The 23,331-nt window shown below is 46.3% G+C and overlaps 1 protein-coding gene across 2 annotated transcripts in view; it reads right to left on the bottom strand.

Annotated features, from left to right (window-relative positions):
• Positions 1–682: 682 nt before the first annotated feature.
• The window catches only part of Hbegf (heparin binding EGF like growth factor), a 50,390-nt gene continuing 27,741 nt past the window's right edge, over positions 683–23,331 (bottom strand). The window contains exons 2-7 of one of the 2 annotated variants that reach the window (XM_027400802.2): positions 11,134–11,330; positions 10,745–10,918; positions 8,065–8,242; positions 3,177–3,332; positions 2,337–2,427; positions 683–2,058 (exon numbers count right to left, since the gene is read on the bottom strand). In XM_027400802.2, the coding sequence (XP_027256603.1) occupies positions 2,355–2,427; positions 3,177–3,332; positions 8,065–8,242; positions 10,745–10,918; positions 11,134–11,179 (627 nt within the window). In that variant the 5' untranslated portion in view covers positions 11,180–11,330 and the 3' untranslated portion in view covers positions 683–2,058; positions 2,337–2,354. Of the gene's footprint in view, positions 2,059–2,336; positions 2,428–3,176; positions 3,333–8,064; positions 8,243–10,744; positions 10,919–11,133; positions 11,455–23,331 lie in introns of those variants that run through there. The other variant, XM_027400801.2, reaches the window with a different exon arrangement.

Genomic DNA, 23,331 nt, shown 5'->3' with positions numbered 1-23,331 from the left:
CATGGCAGCTCACAACTGTCTCTGACTCCTGTTCCAAGGGATCCAATGCCCTCAGACATTCATGCAAGCAAAAACAAAACAAAAACACCCAGTGTACATAAAATTAAAATGAATTATTTAAAAAAATAAAATAAAATGTATTTATTAAAAAAAAGCTTACATGCTGGCTGAGCATTGGTGGCGAACGCCTTTAATCCCAGCACTTGGGAGGCAGAGGCAGGCGGATCTCTGTGAGTTCGAGGCCAGCCTGGTCTCCAGAGCAAGTGCCAGGATAGGCTCCAAAGCTACACAGAGAAACCCTGTCTCAAAAAAAAAAAAAAAAAAAAAAAAAAAAAGCTTACATGCCTTTAATCTCATCACTAAGGAGGCAGAGACGGGTGGATTTCTGAGTTCCAAGACAGCTAGAGTTACATAGTAAGGCTCTGTCTGAAGAAAATAAAAAGAAACTAATAAAGGACAGCAATCGTGAAAGACACCCAAAGTCAGCATCTTACCTTCACACACATGAAAACAAAACAAACAAGCCGGGAGTGGTAGTGCAAGCCTTTACCCTTAGCACTCAGGAGACAAAGGCTGACAGATCTGAGTTCAAGGCCAGCCTGGTCTACATAGAGAGACAGACAGGGCTCCATAGTGATATCCTGTTCAAAACAACAAACAAACAAACCCAAAACTAAGCAGACCATGGAGTAAGGGTTATATTTATTTGGATCACAAAGTATAAATATGAACCAGGTTTTGGAAATATAGGTTGTAACAGTTCATAAGTGGCACCAGAAACTTTCATGGGAACCATAACAACATTACAGTTTTGGTGAGACTGTATAGTTCTTACCCAAAACCTTCCCTAACACCAACCTTCCCTGTAGCAATTGATAGGTAATCAATTACCAGGAGTAGTCAACTCCAACGTTCCCTGCTCCTCCTCAGCCTTTTCCTTACTAATCACTTCCCCAAACTGTCCTCTCTCTACAAACTCTGTCTGTATGGAGTAGCACCAGGAGAATGGCAGGAGTAAGGGAAATGTCTTGACACAGGGAGAGTGGGAAAGGGTGATAGAGGAAAAGGGGCCAGGAAACTGCAGGCATGGATGCCCAATGTCTTCTGAGATTTGGCAGGGAGAGGACACAGGTAAACACCAAAATCTATTACACATTGACATCAGCACCTTGGGCTTTCAAAACACAAACAGTAGACAAAAATCACCTAGGCAAGATTGCAGTCCAACTCACAGAGTGGCTCTGCCCAAATCATTCCCTGCACTCTGACCATACACAACTCCCCCCTGGATACTCTGCTCCTGGGATATCTTCTGAAATGTAGACAGACAATAAATTACTACAGATGGGTTACAGAGCACATGGGAGTGTGTCACCGAGCTGGATGGTAGAGCTGCAAAGGGGTGGGCCAGGACATTGCCAAAGTAACAGTCTAGGCACTTGAAATATTATTGTTAGATTGTTAAAAACTAAATAAATTAACATACATAGAATAAAATAAATACATAATTTAAGAGGCATTTTACAAACAAATAACAAAAAAAAAATAGTTGTTATTTTTCCCATCTGGGTAGAAGTCCCAAAATTTAGAGTTCTTGGGCTTGTGGTATTTCACAGTTAGCTCATCAAATCCAGCGTGCTGGAGGGTCCAAACAGCAGATCCCTTGTACTTGAACACATGGTTTCTCAACTCGGTCTTCCAGTCCATAAGTCATTCCTCCTTCCTCTTCTTTTTTTTTTTTTCAGTCAATCCTGGGGCATTCGGAATCTAGCTGACACTTTAATCCAGAAGGTGTTTAAACAAACCCGTGGATCTGGTGGAGGTGAATCAGAAAGGCCTGGAGGGCTCTCCTGCTTCCACTGTGTTCTGATCTGGATCCCAGTGGGCACAGTCTGTTTGGCACTTAGAGGCTCTGATACTTTTGCAGAGTAATTATGGGAGGCCCAGTCAGGGTAGCAACTGGGAATGAAGAAGTCTTCATGGCTGCTTCTGAAGTCTTTCCCCTCTGTAGAACTTGTATGAACCAGTGTCTCAGAGGGAACCATCCTCTGAAGGTTCCTGAAGCACAAGAGGGAGGAGGCATTTAAAGTTGGGTCCAATTCTATGAAATGCAAAGAGCATTCATAAAGGGAGCTACGGGTACTACAACCTTGTAATCTAACTGGAGATGCCTCACTACGTCTCTGAAGACAATTCTGCATTGGAACTCTGACTCCACAGTAGTAACCTGCCCCCTGCAACCCTTATCTAAGGAATTCAACACTCACTGAAACCTACCCAAGACCCACCATGCCTTGGCCTCTCTATACTGCCCAGCGCAAAGAATGTACCATTACCTTGAGCACAGGTCCTTCTCAGTGGGAGTTAGTCATGCCCAACTTTACTTTCTCTTCATTTTCCACATCATAACCTCCTCGCCTATGGTACCTGAGGAAGGTAAAGGGTTGTGAGAAGATGACAAAGTGCAGGTCCCATAGCCAGACCTCTCAAGTAACTACCATGATGTCTCTCTATTTCTTGAAAAGTCCAGAGGGTACGGCAACTCACTGGTCTTTGGCCAAAATCCAACTTACCTGAGGGATTCCTGTCTCTGCCAGCAGAGCATTTACACACACACACACACACACACACACACTCTCTCTCTCTCTCTCTCTCTCTCTCTCTCTCTCTCTCTCTCTCTCGCACGCGCGCACATGTTTTTAGAGACAGCACCTCATAACCCAGACTGGTCTAGCATCTCCTCTGTAGACCAGACTGGCCTCATAGCAGGTACACACCCACCCGTTCCAGTGACTTTATTTACTTTAACATTATTTGGTGCTCAAATAATGTACAATCCCTGAAAGATTATCATCAACAATATTATCCACACCTTTACTACCAAACTACGTACTAATGCCAGGAGAAAGAAAGAAATGTTTAAAAGGTGTCTCCATGAGCGGGTCACCAGGCCACAGAAATAGGAAGTGAATCCCATGAGGAACAGAATCTGAATGGCCTGGCAATAGGTACCCTAGACTCTACACATTGGCCTCATCTGTGACAGACAAAACAGTTTCTTGAAAGTATATAGGAACAAGCGCAGGAGTATGAGAAGAGACTCTAGTCTTAAGTTCTAGGAAGAGAAAGAAGTGAGTAATCTACAGAACCAGCCTTCAAGGGCTCCAAACACTCACCTAAACATGAGAAGCCCCACTATGACAAGCAGACAGACAGATGACAACACCACAGCCACCACAGCCAAGATGGTAGTGTGGTCATATGTATATAAGCGATTCTCCACCGGTAGGGTCAGCCCATGACACCTCTCTCCATGGTAACCTGGGTGGCAGCTAGAATAACAAGAAGATAGAGTTAACGGTGTATGCATCCTCTCTTCCTCTCTCTCTACCCCCACCCCCACCCCAAGAGTCCTGCTTCAGGCAGGGAAAAATCAAGGGAGAAGTTGAAGGTCTCAGTTTACATATAATCCACATGGGTCTAATCTATTACATCTGTACTAAGGTGTTTTGCTTAAGCCACTTAAGAGAATTTGAGCATCAGGGCTGATGGACTGAGTTGAGGGGGATTCAGCCTTGCTCCCTCTAGAGAGGCCCTTCTACATTCTGACCCAGAAATAAACCCAGCCTTGCCCATCACTGCACCCAGCATTCAGTTCCTCCCCACCGCTGCTCAGCCTATTAATAGGCCCTGTCCCTGTGCCAGGAATCATTTTTCTCATTTCCTTCATTTAACTCCTAGCTCCCAACTTGGGAGCTAAACTACAGCCTTTAGTCTCCGAATGCTGGGCTCTCAGGCCTCCTCATAGGACAAAGCAAACAAACCGAGATAATATCTTCCTGCCCAGCCACCCTGTCAGAGCATGAAAGAATGTCAGAAACAATCCCTTGGCTCTTCTCACTCAAGAAACAAATCACGTGACAGCCGCCTCTTCAAACACAAAGCATTTCCTTGAAGCTCTTAGGAAGACTGCTGAAGAAACACATTCACATCCCTTCCTCTGTGCACCCCTGAGATCCTTTGATGTAGGTGGGAGCCCATGCTACAGAAAGGTGGCATGGCTTCCCAAGGTCATGCATGCAACAGGGCAGCAGCATGGGCATGGACTCTAACTTTGTTCACTCACACTCCACAGCTGCTCACCCACCAGCTGGGGCAGGGGGTAGCTTGTCAGCTTGGGGATGTTAGGTCAGTAGCTGCTGAAGGAGGCACCAGGAGCCCAGTGGTCCTCTACTCTACACTGCATCTTCTCTGGAGGAGCTTGTGTACCTTGCGCCTCAAGAGCTTGGAAGTCCCCCTTCTGGATGTCAGGGCCCAGGGAGGCTGCAAGGGGCAGAGATTCCATGTGGCAGAGGGGTGGGGCTTGGTAGCACTGCATCCCTGTCCCTACCTTAGGACCACCTGCACCTACTCCTGGGTACGGAGCAGGAACAGCGTAAAGATAAGTCAGACCCTCAAAGGAGAATATCTTCCTTACCTAGCCTCTTCAGTATATCTAACTCTTGAGTCAGAGTTGGGAAAAATATGTCCCTACCCTTCCAGGACCTAAAGGAAGCTCCTGGGAGTGTCCCTGGAAAATCATGTGTGCATACAGATAAGGGGTCAAAGAGATTAAGTAATTGGTCAAGTCTCATAACTAGGAAGCAGCACAAGGCCAAGATTAGAAGCCACTATGATTCTGTCCACTCTGAGAGATATAGGTAACCTAAGAAAACACATCTGGTAGGTCCTGAGATGTCTGATCTGTTCTCTGATCATATTGTTGTTATTGTTATTATTCACAGCTTTATTAATAAATAGCAAGTAATAAATGCCTACCAAGCATTCTGCACTAACTGCTTTGCAAGAATTATTTTATTTGATCTTTGGTGCTGAGGCCTGAACTTGGGGGCTTTGATTTCATTGAACATTTAAGGTCAAACCACCCATGAAGTAGAAATTATTGTCTCCATTTTGAAGCTGAAGAAACCAAGGCATAACCTCTGCTAAATAACATACCACAAACTTAGTGAGTGGTAGAGCCTGGATTTAACCCAGAAGTCTGGATGAGTTCCGCAACGACATTATTCCAGGGGAAGGAAGCTGAAGCTCAGTCTGTTCTGCACTTCCAAACCATCATGCAAACCCCACAGGTAGTTACTCAGATGATAGAAATAAAACTTGGCCTCAGAGTCCTGCAATTCAGTTACATAATCCCTCTACCACCTCTGTCCTGAGTCAAAAGGATAATAATGTAAATGTGCTAATATTACCCACATCTCCCTCCCATCAAAGCCTGGCTTCCCCAGGGAAGGAGGGGGCTGAGTACATTCCACACATCCCTGGATGCAGGGCAAGATCATGTGGCTTGCCCTAAGCTGACACACACACGTCTATCAAACTAGGACACATTTCTCCTCTCAGTGTCTGTGACCCACTTCAGAACTTGCACGACAGCAGGAGTTCATTCCAGAGTCCAGAGATGCTGTCTACACAGTCTAATCCCATATCTACCCCAGAAGATGGAGGAAGCATCATTTGATAGGGGAGATGAGGACAGATGAGTTCCAGACTGGTTATGCTATTTCTAGCCAGGTGATCCTGGGCAAGTCACATTACTTTTCTAAACTTTGGTTTCCTCATGTCAAATCAGAGGCAATAAAAGCCTTCCTCACTGGAGCATCACCAAAAGTCCAGGCCTCATTTCTGTGAATTATTATACAATCAAACCAGAGGGTAAAGCCTGTATCTCTAAGAATAAGATGCTCAAACTAGATGGAGTCAAGAGAATGGGGGCTCTGCATGTCAGCAGTGTAACAGTGGAGCTCCAGGCCTGTCTCTCAGCCCTTCCCAACCCAACTACCCTCAGATTTCCTCTAGCCACAGGAAACTGATTTCTGGGTCAGCAGCCAGTCAGAAGCCCAAGAAAATTGCTCTTTGAGGGAAACTTTTGGCTGGTGACACAGAAGGATTTTCCTGTTCATGGTAGCTGTCAAAGGCTGGTTTAGGAAGCCAGCTAGCCTCAAGTTTACCACAGCAGCCAGGACACACCCTCACTGGCAGTTTCTGGGTCTAAAGTAGAGGAGAAGCCACAAAAAGGGACACAGACAGTGTACAGATGTCACATTGTCCCAAACTAAGATCTGTGTCAGAGAACCCACCCTATGAAGTGTGCCTAGGAAGCTGACAGAAAGTCTTCTGGTCACTTGCTATGCTCTTAGACTAGTAAAGTCCTAACGAGTGTTCTAGGACAACAGCTGCCCTCCACAAAATCTTGCTCGACTCTATAAGGACAGGGATAGATGAGGAAAGCCAACACCCAGTGGGGCCTGGGAGCATGAAAAGCATTCTGAGATAGGAGTGAGACCCTATCTTCTTCCCACGAATTTATTTAGCTGTTGATCTCATACAAATAACTTCCTACTCACTCTGTGGTTTCCTCATTTTTCTAGTAGAGAGAGAGAAAGTTCTGCCTTCCCTCCCAGCAGAGGGCTTTTGGAAATCCCAAAAGACCATCTCTTTTTATCCCTTCAGACAATGCAGCACCAAGTAAGTGTTCATCATGTCTGCTTGGTTGAACTCGATGTAAAGTAAACAATGAGGATCTTCAAGGAATAATACTAATGTGATTGTTATCATTATTCCCAGAGCCACTGGGAAGATGGCCTTAAGCACACTTCTTGGATTCTCTGCGCTTAGGAGGTTAGGGCAGCCCTGCTTCTCCGCTGATCAATGGAAGCCCTGCACATCCATTTGCCAAAACACTCTGAGCCACAAACATCCCGAGCCAGTGTGACTAAACAGACTCCTGGCTCTAGTCCATCTTGACTACCCTCAGAGTCACTTTCTCCTCCCAGAGTTAATGATGCCATTTTACACATTTAAGACAAACATTTCCTGTCCTGTCCCAGGACATTGGGAAGGAGCAGACAGAGATCCTGCCTCTTCAATACACCAAGCTCCTGCCCAAGGTGTTACAGGAAGGGACACATTGCCTGTGAAGGTGGGAAGCAATGGGTTCGTCTGCCAACTGCTAAATACAGCACAGATCTGCTGTGTATGGTTAGACAGGACAAGTATGCCTTTAAAAGCCAAAGGACCCATGCCAGTCACAGGTGGAAGAGATGTCACCTTTTTTTTTTTTTTTTTTTTTTTGACAGGATGGGCAGCAATGTATACACAACAGCCTCCTGGACTGTCCAGGGTCTTCTAGGAAGGGTCAGAGGACTCCAAGTGTCTGTCTCTCTCTTGACAGGGAAGAGATGGGACATTTGCAGCCTGATGTGGGGTGTTGGCCTTAAGCATAGTGGCAACATTATACCTGCCAGAGAGCATAGCACCACCACCATCCCTGAGGGGTTGCCAAGGTAGCCACTTGCTAGGTTTGGCCTATGAGAAGATAATTAACCCACAGCCCCTCCACCCACACTCCTGACAGGGAATAGTAATGTTGCAGGCTGAGTTAATCCTGCACAAAGAAAACTGTTCTCCAACCCCCAATTCCACACAAGGTCAATGTCTTCTATGTCTCCCACGTCCTTCTGTTCTTTGCCTGGGCGAAAAAGTAAAGAGTAGGGGTTTCAATTCATTCAACATGATGGTTCCTCTCTGTGTAGTCCTGCCATGCCTTAGAATCAATCCATATATGCTCACTCACGTGGCACACTTAAGTACACACACCTGCACAGCATGTGACTTCAGACATGCTACATCAGCTGCACTCCTTCTAGGAACTCACTCTGCCATGCTTCCTATCAGCTTTCCTTTCCAAAGAAGGGTTCACAGCCAGGATGAAGGCCCTCCTCACAAGTGTCAGCTCTCCTAGATACATGCTCATTTATGGGTATGCAGGAGGAAATGTCCTGGGGGATTAAGGAGCGTCACAAACCCATGCCTCAGGAAATTGCATCCTCTTTGGTGGCGGTGGCGGGGACTTCCGCTGACTAAAAATATGTCCCTTCCTTTGAACTTCCTCCCAAAGGTTGAAAAGAAACTGCGTGAAATTATGAATTCAAGGAACAGTGACAAAGAGAGCATGTGGCTGACAGTGTGTTAATGAGATTCTTTCTGGAATGGGCCACTTACTTGCATGATGGAGCCCGGAGATCCTTCAGGTATTTACACTCCCCATGGATGCAGAAGTCTTTATATTTCCTAAGACATGGGTCTCTCTTCTTTCCCAATCCCTTGCCTTTCTTCTTTTTTTTCCCATTCTTTTCTTTGCTTGGCGTGGCTAGGGCTTGTGGCTTGGAGGAGAAAGCAACTGCAGGAAAAAAGGTACCTAGTTAAGCCTTTGACTCTGTCCTTTTGAAAAAGTATCTCCAGATCTAAGCCAGGCTGACCTCAAATTCCCCATTCCTCCCACCCCAGTGACTGAAATATGGGATTACAGGTGGGTACCCCTATAACCAATGAGGATGCACACACTCTTTGATCCCACTGGAGTCAGAGGTCTGGGAAAGCTCTTTAAGAACTACCAGAAAGAGGAAGCTCTAGGAGGAAATAGAAGTTGGGTTGGGTTCCAAGGAAGAAGAGCCTCATTCTAAGAAAGCCAGAGAAACTGCAGCTCACTGAGCAAAGCTACCAGCCTTACTCTCGAGTTTTGCCCACTTTCCACCCCCATCTGTGACTCCTGCACTTGATTCTATTTTAGCCTTCAGTCAGCCTCATTTCCTGATACCGTACTCAGTGACCCACTTGCAGGAAGATAGTATCACAGACAAAAATTGCTTTGGGAGAAGGAACTTGGCGGGTTTGGGGGTAGAAAGCTTCTAAAATAAGAATGTCTATAGCTTTAGAACTCTTCTCTGGAGTTCCCATTGATATCAGGGAAAGTTTGGTGCAGAACCTAGCTCTGAAACAGCAATGGGCCATCCCTGACTTAAAAGATCTTACTTTTTTGAGTTTGGGCAAAATATCTGCCCTACCCCATGCCCTTTAACAATGGATCCACTTTTTCAAATATCCATTTAGATTTATTCCCAAATATCCTGCTTATATCTGTGATAGAGAGGGGAGCTACAATACATACAAGGAACTATCTAGAAGGAACTGGACTATGACAACTCCCCTCCTCTTTCCATGTTGCAAATACTAGGTAGGGGGAGAACAACATCACACCCACCTGGGACTGGCCATTAATTAGCCCAGGAGTCTGATGCTAGCCTCTCCCATCCCTGAACCCAATAGTTAAAAGGTGCTCACTGTCTATAGCTTCAGCCTGTGTCTGGCAGAAAGGTGAACATAATAAGTTAGACTAGGGAAACAGAATCCTCAAGACAAATAAGACTTCAACAATGCCAGGGCACTTTCAAGATGAAAACCATAGGATCCCCCAAATGCAGGAACTTGCCCTAGGGCAGTGCAGGACTAAGATTAGAACTGTGGTCTCTGGTCCTGTTCCAGGCTTCTTCAGAGTTCAGAAAGTGATGCAGGTGGCCAGAGGAAGCCAGTTGTTGGGCCTCCAGGGAAAGCAAAGCAGGAGGACCCAAATCAATCAGAGAGAGAGAATAAAAAGATTGACAGGCTAGGCTCCTGCTGAGGAGAGGGAGCAGTGAGTCAGGTTAGCAGAGGTATGAGGAGCAGCCATGTGGGTGGGGGGTGAGTCACTGCCTAGCCCAGCCCTACCCAGCCTGAGCCAGGAGAATCCAGACTGTTCAGGACATGGGTGATCCCAATAGTCTACTGTTGAGAGGATAAAGTATGAGACCCCAGCTTCAGTTCTGAAGCAGATGCTTGACTTATGCAAAGCAGAGCAAGCACCTCAGGAAGCTTGGGGTGAAGAGGGAGCAGGCAGGCTGAGCAGTAGGTGGAGCTGAACAGGTGTGTCTCCTTCCTACCAAATATAGTCATTCCGGACATGGGCTTAGTGCTGGCTCCACCTCTGAGAAACACTGCAAGCAGCTAGAGGCAGGGAGGCCATCAGATTCTGGACTCTGCCCAGTTGCTGTGTTCAGCCACAGATACAGGTTACGGGATCACACATAGCTCTTTGCTCTTGTAGTCTCCTTAGAGATTCCAGTAGGCAGGAAGTCTACAAGTTTCAAACCAGCATTTCAAAACCACCTCCTTGAGTCCCGGCACTCACCATTCATTGCAGGGGTGCTAACCTCATCTACCAAAGCCAAGAGTTCCTCACTGCTCTCTCTTTCCCTAACCTGGAAGACAGGTGGAAGAAGGAGACTAACCCTGCACACTTCCAATGTTCCCATCTATTCTCTCTTTTCATATATAATCATCACATATATAAACATGCACTAGATAGGACTTGCAACCCTGCCCCCTTTCATTGATTCTCTAGAGAAAGCACTAGGCAGTGGTGGTGCACGTCTTTAATCCCAGCACTCGGGAGACTGAGACAGGCAGATCTCTGAGTTCAAGGACAGCCTGGTCTAACAAGCGAGTTCCAGGACAGCCAAGGCCACACAGAGAAACCCTGTTTTGAAACGCTCACCCCCACAACCCAGCTGCAAAGAAATTCTAGAGAACGCTTCTCAGCTATGTCTTCCTCCTATCATCTAGCTTACCTTGGAGGACAACCTGCCTCTTTCAGTTTGCTCCAAAGTATACAGAAGTAACCCACACCGGGTGAGACCAAAGATAAGAAAGATATTGCAGAGCCCAACTCCAATCAGGCCATGAGCTTTTCCTTGAAGTCTTTCATAAACATCCCTTAGGGGACAGAGTTGGGGCAACAGCATAAATTTCAGGCCTCCGTATTCTTAGCTGTGAACAGCATCTAAGGTTAGGAGGCCTCCATACCCACCTCTGAAAAGGTCCGGATCTGTCTCTTCCAAGTCCTGGACTTCCTGACCACGACCATCTCCCGTGGGTAGCAGCTGGTTTGTGGGTCCAGTAGGAGAGTCAGGGTTGCTGGTTGCTGCCTCCAGACCTCTGCGAAGCCGTTCTAGACTCTCACCGGTCACCAACGCAGACAACACTGGGCAAGAGAAGAGAGGAGGCCGCATCAGACCCCTCGCCTAGACCCCTCCGCGCCACCACGCCATCAAGTTCCACGCCCGCCCTCTAGGGCGCACCGGCCCCACCAAGTGGCCTGCTTAGGGGGTGGGAGGCACCACACCGACCTTCCCACGTGTCCCCCTCACGGCGCCCCCACCCCACCCCCGACCTCGGAGACATCAGCTGTCCTCTTACCTGCAGCCAGAAAGAGCTTTAGCATCACCGACGGCAGCAGCTTCATGGTCCCGAACGTGGTGGAGACTGCGAGGCAGCGATCACTTTGGATGCGGCGGCCGTTGGACGCCTGCACCGGGGCCAGGCGGCGGAGGACAGCGAGATTCCACCAGGCACGGTATGCTGCCCGCTTCTGGGTGCGATCCTGCCGAGGAGCCCTATGGCAGCGAAACGTCTGTCTGTTCAGAGTCGGACCGCTTGTCCGCCCAGCCCCTGCACGTCCTTCAGGTCAACAAGCCGCGTGCTGCGTGCAGCTCCCAGGGCAGACTGAGCGCTCGCTCGCAGCAGCGGCCGGGAATAAGGCTCCGGGAGAAGAGTGGGAGCCCCGCCCCGCCCGGCGCCGCCCCCTCCCCTCCCCCTCCCAAGCCGGGAAGCTCGCCCAGCTGTAGGCGCCGACAGCACTGCCCCGGACTAGGCGGTAGCGGCGGGAGGACCGGGACGCATTTTTGGTACCAGGCCAGACAGAGCAGCCGTGGTAGGAGTGTGGGTGTAGGGCGAATGACCAGCAGGTGGCGAAGAACGGATCCCACCTTTCTCCTGCGCCCGTCGCGCTGCAGCCTAGTGAAAGCTGAGCTGAGAGCTGTGCCGGGCCTGCGTCCCTGCATCTTGACAAGTCCCCCGTTCCACTCAGAAGCCTACCGACACAGCAAGCAATAAATAATATTTCGTTTGTCATTTAAAAATTAGGTACACGAATGCCATCTAGTCTCCTGAGGGCAAAGCGACCAGACCTGAAGTTGCAGTCATTTGATGCCAATCAAGCAACAGCAAAGGAAGTTAGGAGTGGCTTCCACTGCTTTCTCCCAGGGGACATAGTCTACTTTAGGGTTTCTGAGCTACGCAACATTAATTCCCAGGCTTTTGCAATCAGAGAGACACAGATTATGGGACAAGCCTCATACTTTTCCTTCGGTATTGAGACTACTCTCTCAAATGTAAGCTCTCCTGTCAAAGGACCCAACCAGCTAAGCTGGCATATGCAACCGGTGCAAGATTGGTGTTTCATTTCCAACTAGGGTATTTTTATGGGGAAGGGGGTCGTCTGGAGTAAATGTCCTGACTCAAATAATGACTCCCTCAGTAAGTATTTCAGCTCCCAGGGACGTGCTGTGTAGGGAGTTTGACACAGGGTTGGGTTGGCATTCAGAGCCCTCAAATTGTGCCAGACAGAGCACTTGCCTGATTCAGCCATGTGTAGGGATAAAAACAGGTCTTCTATTTTTACACTGTCTATCCCACTTTTTCTCCCCACCCTACCCCCCACCTTTTCAGGGGTCAATCTGGCTGCCCCCTCTTAATTTTCCCCCATACACTCCCAGGCCTAGGTTTCCACAGTGCACTGCCATGTCTACAGACTTAGATTGCTACTTAATGTGTAACCTCGGACAAGATAATTGATTTATTTTTTTGGAAGGAGGTTACTTTGTTTTATTTTATGTGTATGGGTGTTTGCCTGCATGTATGTCTGTGTACAACGTGCCTGCCTGGTGCCCAGAGAAGTCAGAAGAGGACATTAGATTCCCTGGGACTGGAGTTACAGATGGCTGCCAGCTCCTGTGTGGATGTAGGGAATTAAACCTGGGTTCTCTGGAGGGGCAGCCCGTGCTCTTCACTGTTGAGCCGTGTCTTTAGCCCCCAAGAGAACTTATTTTACTGAGCCTTGGTTTCTACATACCCCAAAAGGGAATAACAATAGTAATACTAGCAATGCCTACTTTGCGGAGAGCTTTTTGAGGATTGAATGAGAAAGACAAATATAAAGTAGAAAGTAAAGTGATGGGTACAAGCTCTCAATAAATGTAACCTATTGTTATTATCACTGGACATTCAACCTTGATTACTCCTTTTCCTAGATACTCTTTTCTCTCCCTTCCCTAGACAGTCTGGACAGGTGTCAGGATCCATGTGTAGACAAATTGGTTTCAGACGGAAGCTTACTTCTCACCTAGTTGGCCAAAAGCCACCTTGGTATTCTTCTGGGTGCTCAGTATCGGGCCTAGGACCTCAGCAGATGGCCACCACCCCAGCCACACCTTCATCTCCTCCAGCAGGTGTTTGATCACCTTCTTAAAACCAAAGCCACCTAGGGGTCAGGGTTCTCCCCAGGCAAGGGTGGAGGGAGATACTTCCTGACACATGACCAAATCACTCCCCTTCCCCCTCCCACCATTCACACCCTGCTCTCCTGTCCTAGCATGCTTCTTACTTCCTATGCTAGGTTCTTCCGCCTCACCCCCACGTCAGCTCAACCTCATTGGGGCAACTCCAAGCTTTCATCACACTCAGGAGCCTCACCCTATCCAGGTCTGTGTGTCAGGTTTTACAAGGAAGGCCCTTGGAGAAAAGAAGACTAAAGACCGGAAATGGATTTAGGATAGTCACTTCCCTTCCCAGAATTGCAGATAGCCTGGGACCAAAAAACTGAGCAAAATAAAACAAAATTACAGAATGGGAATGCAACTCAGTGATAGAGAGTTTGCCTAACATGTGCAAAGCCCTGGGTTCAATTTCAACACCTCAAAAGAGGCAAAAAAGAGAAGCAGCCACCACCACCACCACCACCACCACCACCACCACCAACAACAACAACAACAACAAAAGTAAACCTCTAGGCACGGTGACATACACCTATGATTCCAGCACCTATAAGGTGGAGGGAAGAGGATCAGGAGTTCAAGGCCAACCTCTTTTAGACATTGAATTTTAGTCCAATCTGGACCACATTAAGATTGGTCTCAAAAACAAAACATCTCAATCATAATTCATCCTGGGGTAGCCTCATTAGCTGGCTTATTCCTTAAACATTCACGAAACATTCTTCAGATGCTAGGGAGTAAATGAGTGCTGCTAAGATGAGAGTTTGAATTACATGCTAGAAGAGGATGTATTCTGGTGCCTGCAGCCACACCTTAAATTTGATGATAGGTTAACAAAAACCTCACTTGAAAAGGCAACAGGTAAACTGAGGCCTGGGTGAGAAGAAAACAGACTTGTGATTATTTGTGACAGAACATTCCGACTCTCATTAATAGTGCAAAAAGTAGGATGTAGAAACAAGCTTGAAGCATGCAGAGAGTGGCATGAAGACCAGAGAGGTAGTGACATGAAATCATAGTGGGACAAAGGCTAGGACAGAGAACCCAGGACATGAAGATGTCGGGTAGACAGTTTTATTCCCCATCATTGTGAGGATCAAATGATGTAGGGATGGGAAGTCAGAGGTATGCAAGAATGTCCCATGTTCTTTTTTCCTCTTGCCCAGGTCCCTCTACCCGCTCTGGTTAAGGGCCAGAGACACAATCCTAAGCAGAGTTCCAATGGGCAAGTCTGCTTCCTTGAACTATCTATTGAGAATGAGCAAACTGAGGCTTGAGACTGAGACTAGCCTTTTGCTACTAGTGACTCAAAAGGGAACCAATCTAGAGCAGAACCCATGGCATCCTGTTTCCCAGCCCAGGCTGGGTTCCCAGGCAGCTAGAAAGGCAGGCTCCTTGGGACTCTGAGTGCTGCTGACTCATCGCTAAAGCACTGGGTCCTTGATTTGAGAACTCTTGCATGCAGTGTGGAGGAGTGGGGAGAAAAGTAGCTACAAGAAACTGGAGTGAGGCGGGTGTGAGAGCTGCTCTTGGGAGAGGGGCCACTCAGGATCCCTTCCCCTCTGTGGCTGGGACATACACCTTGTATGTGGATTCCCCTAAACATGACTGTGCATCAGAATCACCGGGGACTATATTGAAGATGAAAAGGCCCAACCAGAAGTGGTGGCGCACACCTTTAGTCCCAACACTTGGGAGGCCGAAGCAGGTGGATCTCTGTGAGTTCAAGACCAGCCTGGTCTACAGAGTGAGTTCCAGGACAGCCAGGGCTACACAGAGAAACCCTGTCTCAAAAACCGAACCAAAACAAAGAAGACCTAGACTCTGGGTTGGGGATGTAGCTGATTGGAAGGTCTTGTACTATAAAAACAACCAGCTAAACAAACAAAAGGTTATGTTAAGGCAGGTATGGTGGTACATAACTATAATCTCAGCACTTGAGACCCTGTTGAAATTGGAACCCCTGAGGCAAAGGCAGAGGAAATCTGTGTAGAGATACACATTCATGTGCTCAGTGCTTACTTTGTATTGCCTTACTTGATCCTCCAATATCAGATATGATGTTACATTACCCCTATTTTAAAGGATTAGAACTCAAAGATGTCTGAAACAGCCTAAGTCACCCAGCTGGAATCGCTATGGCTGGCCAATTTGCAGTGCTCTCTGTGATTTGGGCTTCTGTTTTCAGTTTAACAATATCTGAGCAAGTGGATGAGAAGGCAGCAGCTTCCCTCTACCTCTGCAGACAAGAACATCATCAGCTTTATTGAGGGAGTCCTGGGATGTGGTGACCACAGTCACTGACTAACTGGGCTGAAAGGTGGGCCGAATGAGAGCAGCAAAGCAGCTAATGAATGGATGGATACACCCTTAGGAATCAGGCGGCTTTGAGTTCAAATTTTTTTTTAAAGCTTGTTTCACATTTATTTGTTTTATTTCATTTGTTGGTTGTGAATCATTTCTCCCCTTCCACCATGTGGGTCTCAAATATCAAACTCAGGCCATCAGACTTGGCAGCAGATGCTCTCCCCTGCTGAACCATCTCCCCAGTCCCTTTGTTCAGCTTTCTAACTTGTAGTAAGTTATTCAGTGTCTTCTTATGTGCAGTTTATACATCTAAAATGGAGGGCAATGGTAGTGATTATTATAGGGCTCTTGTGAGGAATAAATCAGATCATGTATATCAAATAGAATATGATGTCTGACATACTGTAGGTGGTAGGTGATTAATGACAGTTGTTACTATGAACAAATTTGCTCCCTCTCTCTCTTTTTTTTCTTCCCAAGTGGGGATTTGATACATATCCATGCACTCAACACTTTCTGTGCCTCGCCTAACTAGCTTCAAGCCTTAGATTCCTCACTTGAAAAAAGGAGGGCTTGCAAGACTGTGTTGGCAAACGCCTTTAGTCCCAGCAGTAAGGAGATAGCTACAGTCAGATCCCTGTGAGTTCCAGGCCAGCCTGGTCTACAAATCGAGTTCCAAGACAACTAGGACTGTCACACAGAGAAACCCCATCCTGAAAAACCAAAATAAATACATAAATAAAAGGAAAGGAAGAAAAAAAAAGAAAGAAAGAAGAAAAGGAAGGAAAGAAAAAATGAAGGGCTAAACAATTGTGCTATGTCTGGGTCAGGGAGGTCCATCATGTTTTCTTATTTTTTTTTTCTTGTCATACTGCTATCAAGAAGCTTGATGAGACAATCTAGAATATCGAATCTAAAATTCTACTTTATCATGGGCTGGCCTTCCTCAGAGATGAAGTGCCAGAGATGGCCATGCACAGTAGTGAGCTAGAAAATTACAAGTTTGGAAACTCATCCCCAAAACAGAAGTTCTTGTTCATAAGAAGCTTGTGGGCAGAGGGTTTGGTTGTGTCCTGAGCAGCCCCAGAGCTTTGTTGGGCTAGGGAGAGTGACGAATGATAGCACTTCTATTAGGGGATGCTTTAGCAATAGGTAGCCATGATGGACATGCTCTGACTCCTGAGTGTGGCCAGGATTTGAATAGTATAAAGAATAGGGATGGCCGGGTGTTGGTGGCGCACGCCTTTAATCCCAGCACTCAGGAGGCAGAGGCAGGCGGATCTCTGTAAGTTTGAGGCCAGCCTGGTCTACAGAGTGAGTTGTCGGACAGCTAAGGCTACACAGAGAAACCCTGTCTTACAAAAAAAAAAAAAAAAAAAAAAAAAAAAAAAAAAAGAATAGGGATGGATGTGGTAAGAAGAAGCTTTGGTAGAGATGCCTAGAAATCCACAAAACTTAGCCAGGAAAGGACATTTATAATGTTACCTATTCTCTCCCATTCATTTCTATTTCCAACTGCATTTCTGTGGCTTTATCCTTCAGCCATTCCCTAACACAGATGGTTTTCTGCTAGCAGGAAGGGAGCAAAGGATTTCCTTCCTCAAACAACACAACTCCCTCTTCAAGTCTTAGGTTTCTCACAAAAAGAAAAAAAAAAAATGAGGGTACAAGCAATCACACCACATCCAGGCATTGGCCATGTAGATCCATGTGTTATTTTCTGTCATGGTGCATTCAAAGGCTTGCTGAGACAATCTCTGGACTATGTAGTGGCTAATCTACAGACACAATAGCTTCTGTGACTCAGTCTCTTCACTTGTAAATTAAGGCCAGGCGGTAGTGGCTCATGCCTTTAATCGGGAGGCAGAGGCAGATGGATCTTTGAGTATGAGGCCAATATGCTCTACACAGCAAGTTCCAGAACAGCCAGGGCTACACCAAGAAATCCTGTCTCAAAAAACAAAACAAAAAAAAAATAAAGACAAACAAATAAACAAAAGCATCTACTTCTGGTGTTATTGGGACAATTGAAGGAGATAGTCTCAGAAGTACTTAACAAAATGTAGAGCTCCATGTGAGTAAGTTAGCACTCTTGTTAATCTTTCCAGTGCTTAATCGTGGAATGCAGTCACACCATACTCTCTACCGGAAACATTCATGTTCAGTTCCTCATTGGTATGCAGCTACGGGGCAGCAATTTAACAGTTTAACAACCATCTACAGTGAGGGCTGGGCTAAGACAATGGTTTAGGAAGGAAAAGATACTGCCCTCTACAGGAAACACTAGGAATTTGTGGGACAGTTTTTGGTTATCAGGCAAATTTTAAGGCATCTGAGAAAAAAAGGGGTTAGGGATACATAGCTAAGGATAGACCCAGCCAGGTGTGGTGATGCACATCTGTACTGGAATGCCAGCACACGGAAGGTGGAGATCTTTGTTGAGTTCAAAGCCAGCCTGGTCTACAAAATGAATTCCAGGCTAGGCAAGAGTACATAGTGAAACCCTGTCTAAGCAAACAGAAAACAAAAAATGAGAGACCTCAGCCCTAAATGGAATGTCTAGAGCATATTCCTCCCTCAATGCTCATGAACATATGCAGAAAAGGGGGAAGAAAGATTTGTGAGATCCAGCGGTGGTAAATGACACAATAAAACCTGCATAATTTCAACCAGAAAAAGAAATCCCAGCACAGAGAAGAGGTGGACACCAAATCCTACCCCTAGCTGAGGAGTTGTTGGTGTTTGATTGGTTCTGAGAATGGGAAAGTCAGTTTTCTTTAATGGTGTGACATAGGCCAGGCCACACACCCAGAGGAATCAGTCAAATGGCCTTGATGAATTCAAAAACAGAGACACAACAGGAGGTTGGATAGGTAGAGAGGTCCAAGAGGATCTGGGAGGAGCTGGAGGATGGGAAAGGGGAGTAAATATGATCAAAATACACTGTATGAAATTCTCAAAAGAATAAAAAAATTACAAAAAGTCATTAAGCAAACAAAACAAAATACCAAAGAGGAGGGGCTGGAAAGATAGATGCTCTTCTAGAGGCCTGGGTTCAATTCCCATATCCCACATAGCAGCTTCAACTGTCTACAAGTATAGTACCTGACACCATCTTCTGGCCTTTAAGGGTACTGCATGAACATAGTAGACTTAACATACATGCAGGGGAGAAAACACCCATACACATAATATAAAATACATCTAAAAATATATAAAATGGAAAACAAATGAATTGCCATATTTCATACTACTTCTTTTTTTTTTTTTGGTTTTTCAAGACAGGGTTTCTCTGTGTAGCTTTGGAGTCTGTCCTGGCACTTGCTCTGGAGACCAGGCTGGCCTCAAACTCACAGAGACCCACCTGCCTCTGCCTCCGGAGTGCTGGGATTAAAGGCGTGCGCCACCAACGCCTGGCTCATACTTCTTTTGAGCTGCCTGCTGAAAACCTGACTACTTGAACTTAAACCCATTTCTGATGTACACAAAATATAAAGAGAGGTTTTCCTTGAACTTTCCCAGGAAGGAAGTTAGAACAGAAAGCTCATTTTGCTGGTATCTGCATCAGTCAGTATTTACAGCTGTCATATCCCTGGTAAGCCTGTGTAGATGCTTGTAATGTTGTTTCTAGAATAGTCTTGACCTGGGATTTACATATTGAATGATTTTGTTTTGAGATGGGGGGTGGTCTTGAACTCCTGGGCTCAAGCATTTCTTCTGCCTCTACTTCTGAGTAGCTGGAGCCAAAGGGGCTCCATTGTGCCTACCTTCAGGTATTGATTTTGTTTTAGGACTAAGAGTGCAGGTAGGGTATTACCTTTGAACTTCATTTCATGGTAGTAATGGAGTTAACAGAAGATGTTATAAAAATGAAGTATGAAAATGAACTTTCTTTCTTTCTTTCTTTCTTTCTTTTTTTTTTTTTTTTTGAGACAGGGTCTCATGTTTCATAAGGTGGCCTCCGAGAATGATTTTGAACTTCTGATTCCTGCTTCCATCTCCCACGTGCTGGAATTGTCAGCATGCACTACCACACCCCGTTTATTCAGTGGGAAGGACTGAACCCTAGGCTTCACACATGCTAGGAAAATATTCTACCAACTAAACTACATCACAGCCCAAATTTTGAAGGAGCTGAAAACTACTGACATAAAAAGACATGCATGAGGATCAGTGAGATAGCTCAGTGGGTAAGGATGCTTGGCACCAAGCCTGAGGAGCTGAGTCTAATCCCTGAGGCTCCCAGGTAGGACAGAATAGAATTCTAATAGTCGTCCTACAGCCTACACACACACACACACACACACACACACACACACACACACACACACACAACTTTTTTTCTTATACACATCTAAAGAGCTCTCTTGTATCCTTTGTAAAAGTGTTGTCATAAATACGATTATTGATGAGGTCTCTTATACAAATTCTTGCAGTGTGGATTTGGCTGTCATGACTATTTGGTATAGACAATTCCTGTTTTTGTTTGTGTTTATTGTTATTTGGTTTGTTGCTTGCTTGTTTGTTTTTTGTTTTGTTTTCAAGACAGTGTTTCTGTGTGTGGCCCTGGCAGTCCTGGAATTCACTCTGTAGAGCAGGCTGGCCTCAAACTCAGAGATCTGCCCGCCTCTGCTCCCTGAGTGCTGGGATTAAAAGATGTTTGCCACCACTACCCGGCTATTTGATTGTTTTTTGATACAAGGTCTCACTGTGTAGCCCTGGCTATCCTGGAACACTTTGTGTAGACCAGACTGGCCTTGAACTCACAGAGATCCACTTGCCTCTGCTTCTAGAGAGCTGGGATAAGTGTGTGTGTGCCACCACATCAAGCTCTATTTTTTTCAGCAAAGATAAATCTCTTTACCACTTGCTAGAATGTCACCTTCACCTGGGGGGGGGGTATACTCATCCCTGTGACAGTCTTCTATATCTCACTGCAGGAAGATTTAAATCTTGGGAGTTATCTACCCAATCAACCATCTTTCTTTTCATGAAAGAAAGCTGAGCCGGGTGTTGGTGGCGCATGCCTTTAATCCCAGCACTCGGGAGGCAGAGGCAAGTAGATCTCTGTGAGTTCAAGGCCAGCCTGGTCTACAGAGCAAGTGCCAGGATAGGCTCCAAAGCTACACAGAGAAACCCTGTCTCGAAAAACCAAAAAAAGGAAGGAAGGAAGGAAGGAAGGAAGGAAGGAAGGAAGGAAGGAAGGAAGAAAGCTGAGACTGAGATAAGGCCCTTCATCAAGGACCCCTGGAAAAGTCTATGACATCACCAGGATGAGAACTAGGTCTTTGAACTCCAGGGTGCACAGCCAGGGCTGCTCCTACACCCAGCATGCTTTCCCCTGGCTCTGTCTTATGAGACCAGAGGCTGACTTGGCTTCCTAGGCAACTCCTTCACCAATCTGCCCAGCTCTGAGCACCCAGGCTCAGAGGCTGAAATGAGGTCTGGGGTGGTTTGGTGGCACCGGTGATTATAAGGAACTCTTGGTGCTGGGCCAGAGATAGGCAAAGACAGACTTTCTGAAATTTGGCAGAAGTTATGGTGGAGACTATGTATGTGTGTTTGGGGTTATTCATGCCAAACTCATGATTCTCTCCCCTCAAGCTTTCTTGAGTCACTTACCCCCTAAGGTTGGGACACATTCTTGAAGGAATGGTCATGGGGTTCTCCTGCCCTTACAGCCAGTAGGCCAGTTTCGGCTCCCCTGGGGACTGAAACCCCTCAGTGATTTAGTGGCTCTTTCCTCTGCCTTGGACCAACCTCCTGAAACATTGAGGAGACTGGAGGACAGAGACATCTGAATCCCATTTCCAGTGAGGGCTTTGATTCTCATTCTCAAACGAACCTTCTTGTCCTTCCTCTCCCTGCCCTGAAATGCACCTTCACCCTCCATATGCCATCCCTCGGGGCCAGTCTGCGCTGGGCCAGGACTAGGCATAAATTCAAATACTCCTCCTTGCCATTTTGCCATTTCCGAGCCTTGGCAGAAAAACAAAAACAACCGCTTGGCCTTAGGGAGCGGCTCCACCAATTCAGGTCATGGGGAGCAGCGCCCTCGTGTGGCTCCCAGAAGAAGCGCGGCTCTTGGCCCAACCCTTCCTTTCTATGCATTCATCGAACAAATATTTATTGAGAGGCACTATGTGCTAGGTTGCTCAAGGCTCAGGGGCCAAGTTAAGTAAGATACTACTTCGTGGACTGCACAGCTGTATGTGTGTGTATACAGAGGCAGGCAATAAACCACAAACAATAAACAAGGTTACTAGTAGTGATAACTGCTAAGAAAAACAAAACAGAAATGTCATAGAATGACTCCATAGGGAAGGTTCCTTGAGTAAGTCATATTTGAGATGAGACCTAGGTGCAAGGATACAGGCATATGAGGACCCAGGGAGAAAACATTCCTTGCAGAGAAAAGCAAACCCCTTGGGCAGGAGCAGGTTTTCCATTATCAGAAAGGGGCTGGGGGCTAGAGGGTAGGCGGTTAGAAAGAAGGCACAAAAGAAGGGTGGAGATGTGTTCAGGAGAGTGGAACGGTGCCGTCAAGAAATGCAACTTGATGCTGCCAGCTAGGCATCCTGAAGTGCTCCCCTCAGATACTCAGGTCTTCTATTCAGGGAGAGTATGTGCTGATGTCTTCCTTTTTCTTATCCATGGAATTGGAATTTCATCTTAGAGGAGGAGACTTTTTTTTGTTTTTGTTTTTTTTCAAGACAGGGTTTTTCCGTAGCTTTGGAATCTTCCCTGGAACTGGCTTTGTAGGTCACCGCCTGGCAGGAAGAGACCTTTTTAAAGGTACATTATATAGCCAGTGGTGGTAGCACATGCCTTTAATCCCAGCACTTGAGAGGCAGAGGCAGGTGGATCTCTGTGAGTTTGAGTCCAGTCTAACAGAGCCAGTTCCAGGACAGCCAGGGTTACCTAGAGAAACCTTGTCTCGAAAAACCAAAAACCAAACCAAACCAAAAAAGGTACATTATTTAGGCTTGCAGCTGGAGAAAGGAGTGCCCTTATATATAAAAGTCAGAAAGGGGTTGAACTCAAGGCATAGTTCATTAATATTGTGTGTGTGTGTGTGTGTGTGTGTGTGTGTGTGTGTGTGTGTGTCCTCATGTAGAGCTTCAGCCTCCCAAAGCAGCTGGGATTATAGGTTTGTGTCACCAGGTCGAGGTTAGAAAGGCTGGAGAAGGAGTAAGGGGTATTGGATGTAGGGGGATGTTCTGCCTACATATATTTCTGTCCATCATCTGTGTACCTTGTGCCTGAGACGACCAGAAGAGGGGGTATCATATTCCATGGAACTGGAGTTACATACTGTTGTGAGCTGCCATGTGGGTTCTGAGAATCAAACCTGGGTCCTCTGGAAGAGCAGCAAATGTTAACCACTGAACCATCTTTCCAGCCCCAAAAAATATTTTTAAAAGAATCCTTAGCTAGGGGTGGTGACATATTCCTTTAAGCCCAGTAGTTATGGGGCAGAAGCAGGCAGATCTCTGAGTTCAAGACCAACTCAGTCTCTGTAACAAATTTCAGGCCAGCCAGGGCTACATAGTGAGACCCTGTCTCAAACAAACAAAATCCTTATGGCTGCTGTTTGGAAGACGGACTTTGGAAAGTTAGGAAGATCCAAAGGCAAAGTTACAAAAGGCTAGTGGGCTACTGAAATAATTCAGGTAAGAAATGGTAGTGGCTCGGATCATAGTAGCAGTGCTGGAGCTGGGGAATGTGGTTGGATTCTGGGCATATTTGGAAGGTA

Source organism: Cricetulus griseus, chromosome 2 (assembly GCF_003668045.3).
Source record: "Cricetulus griseus strain 17A/GY chromosome 2, alternate assembly CriGri-PICRH-1.0, whole genome shotgun sequence".
Lineage (NCBI taxonomy): Eukaryota > Metazoa > Chordata > Mammalia > Rodentia > Cricetidae > Cricetulus > Cricetulus griseus.
Note: the sequence above shows the minus strand (reverse complement) of the source record. Positions and strands in the feature narration are given on the sequence as shown.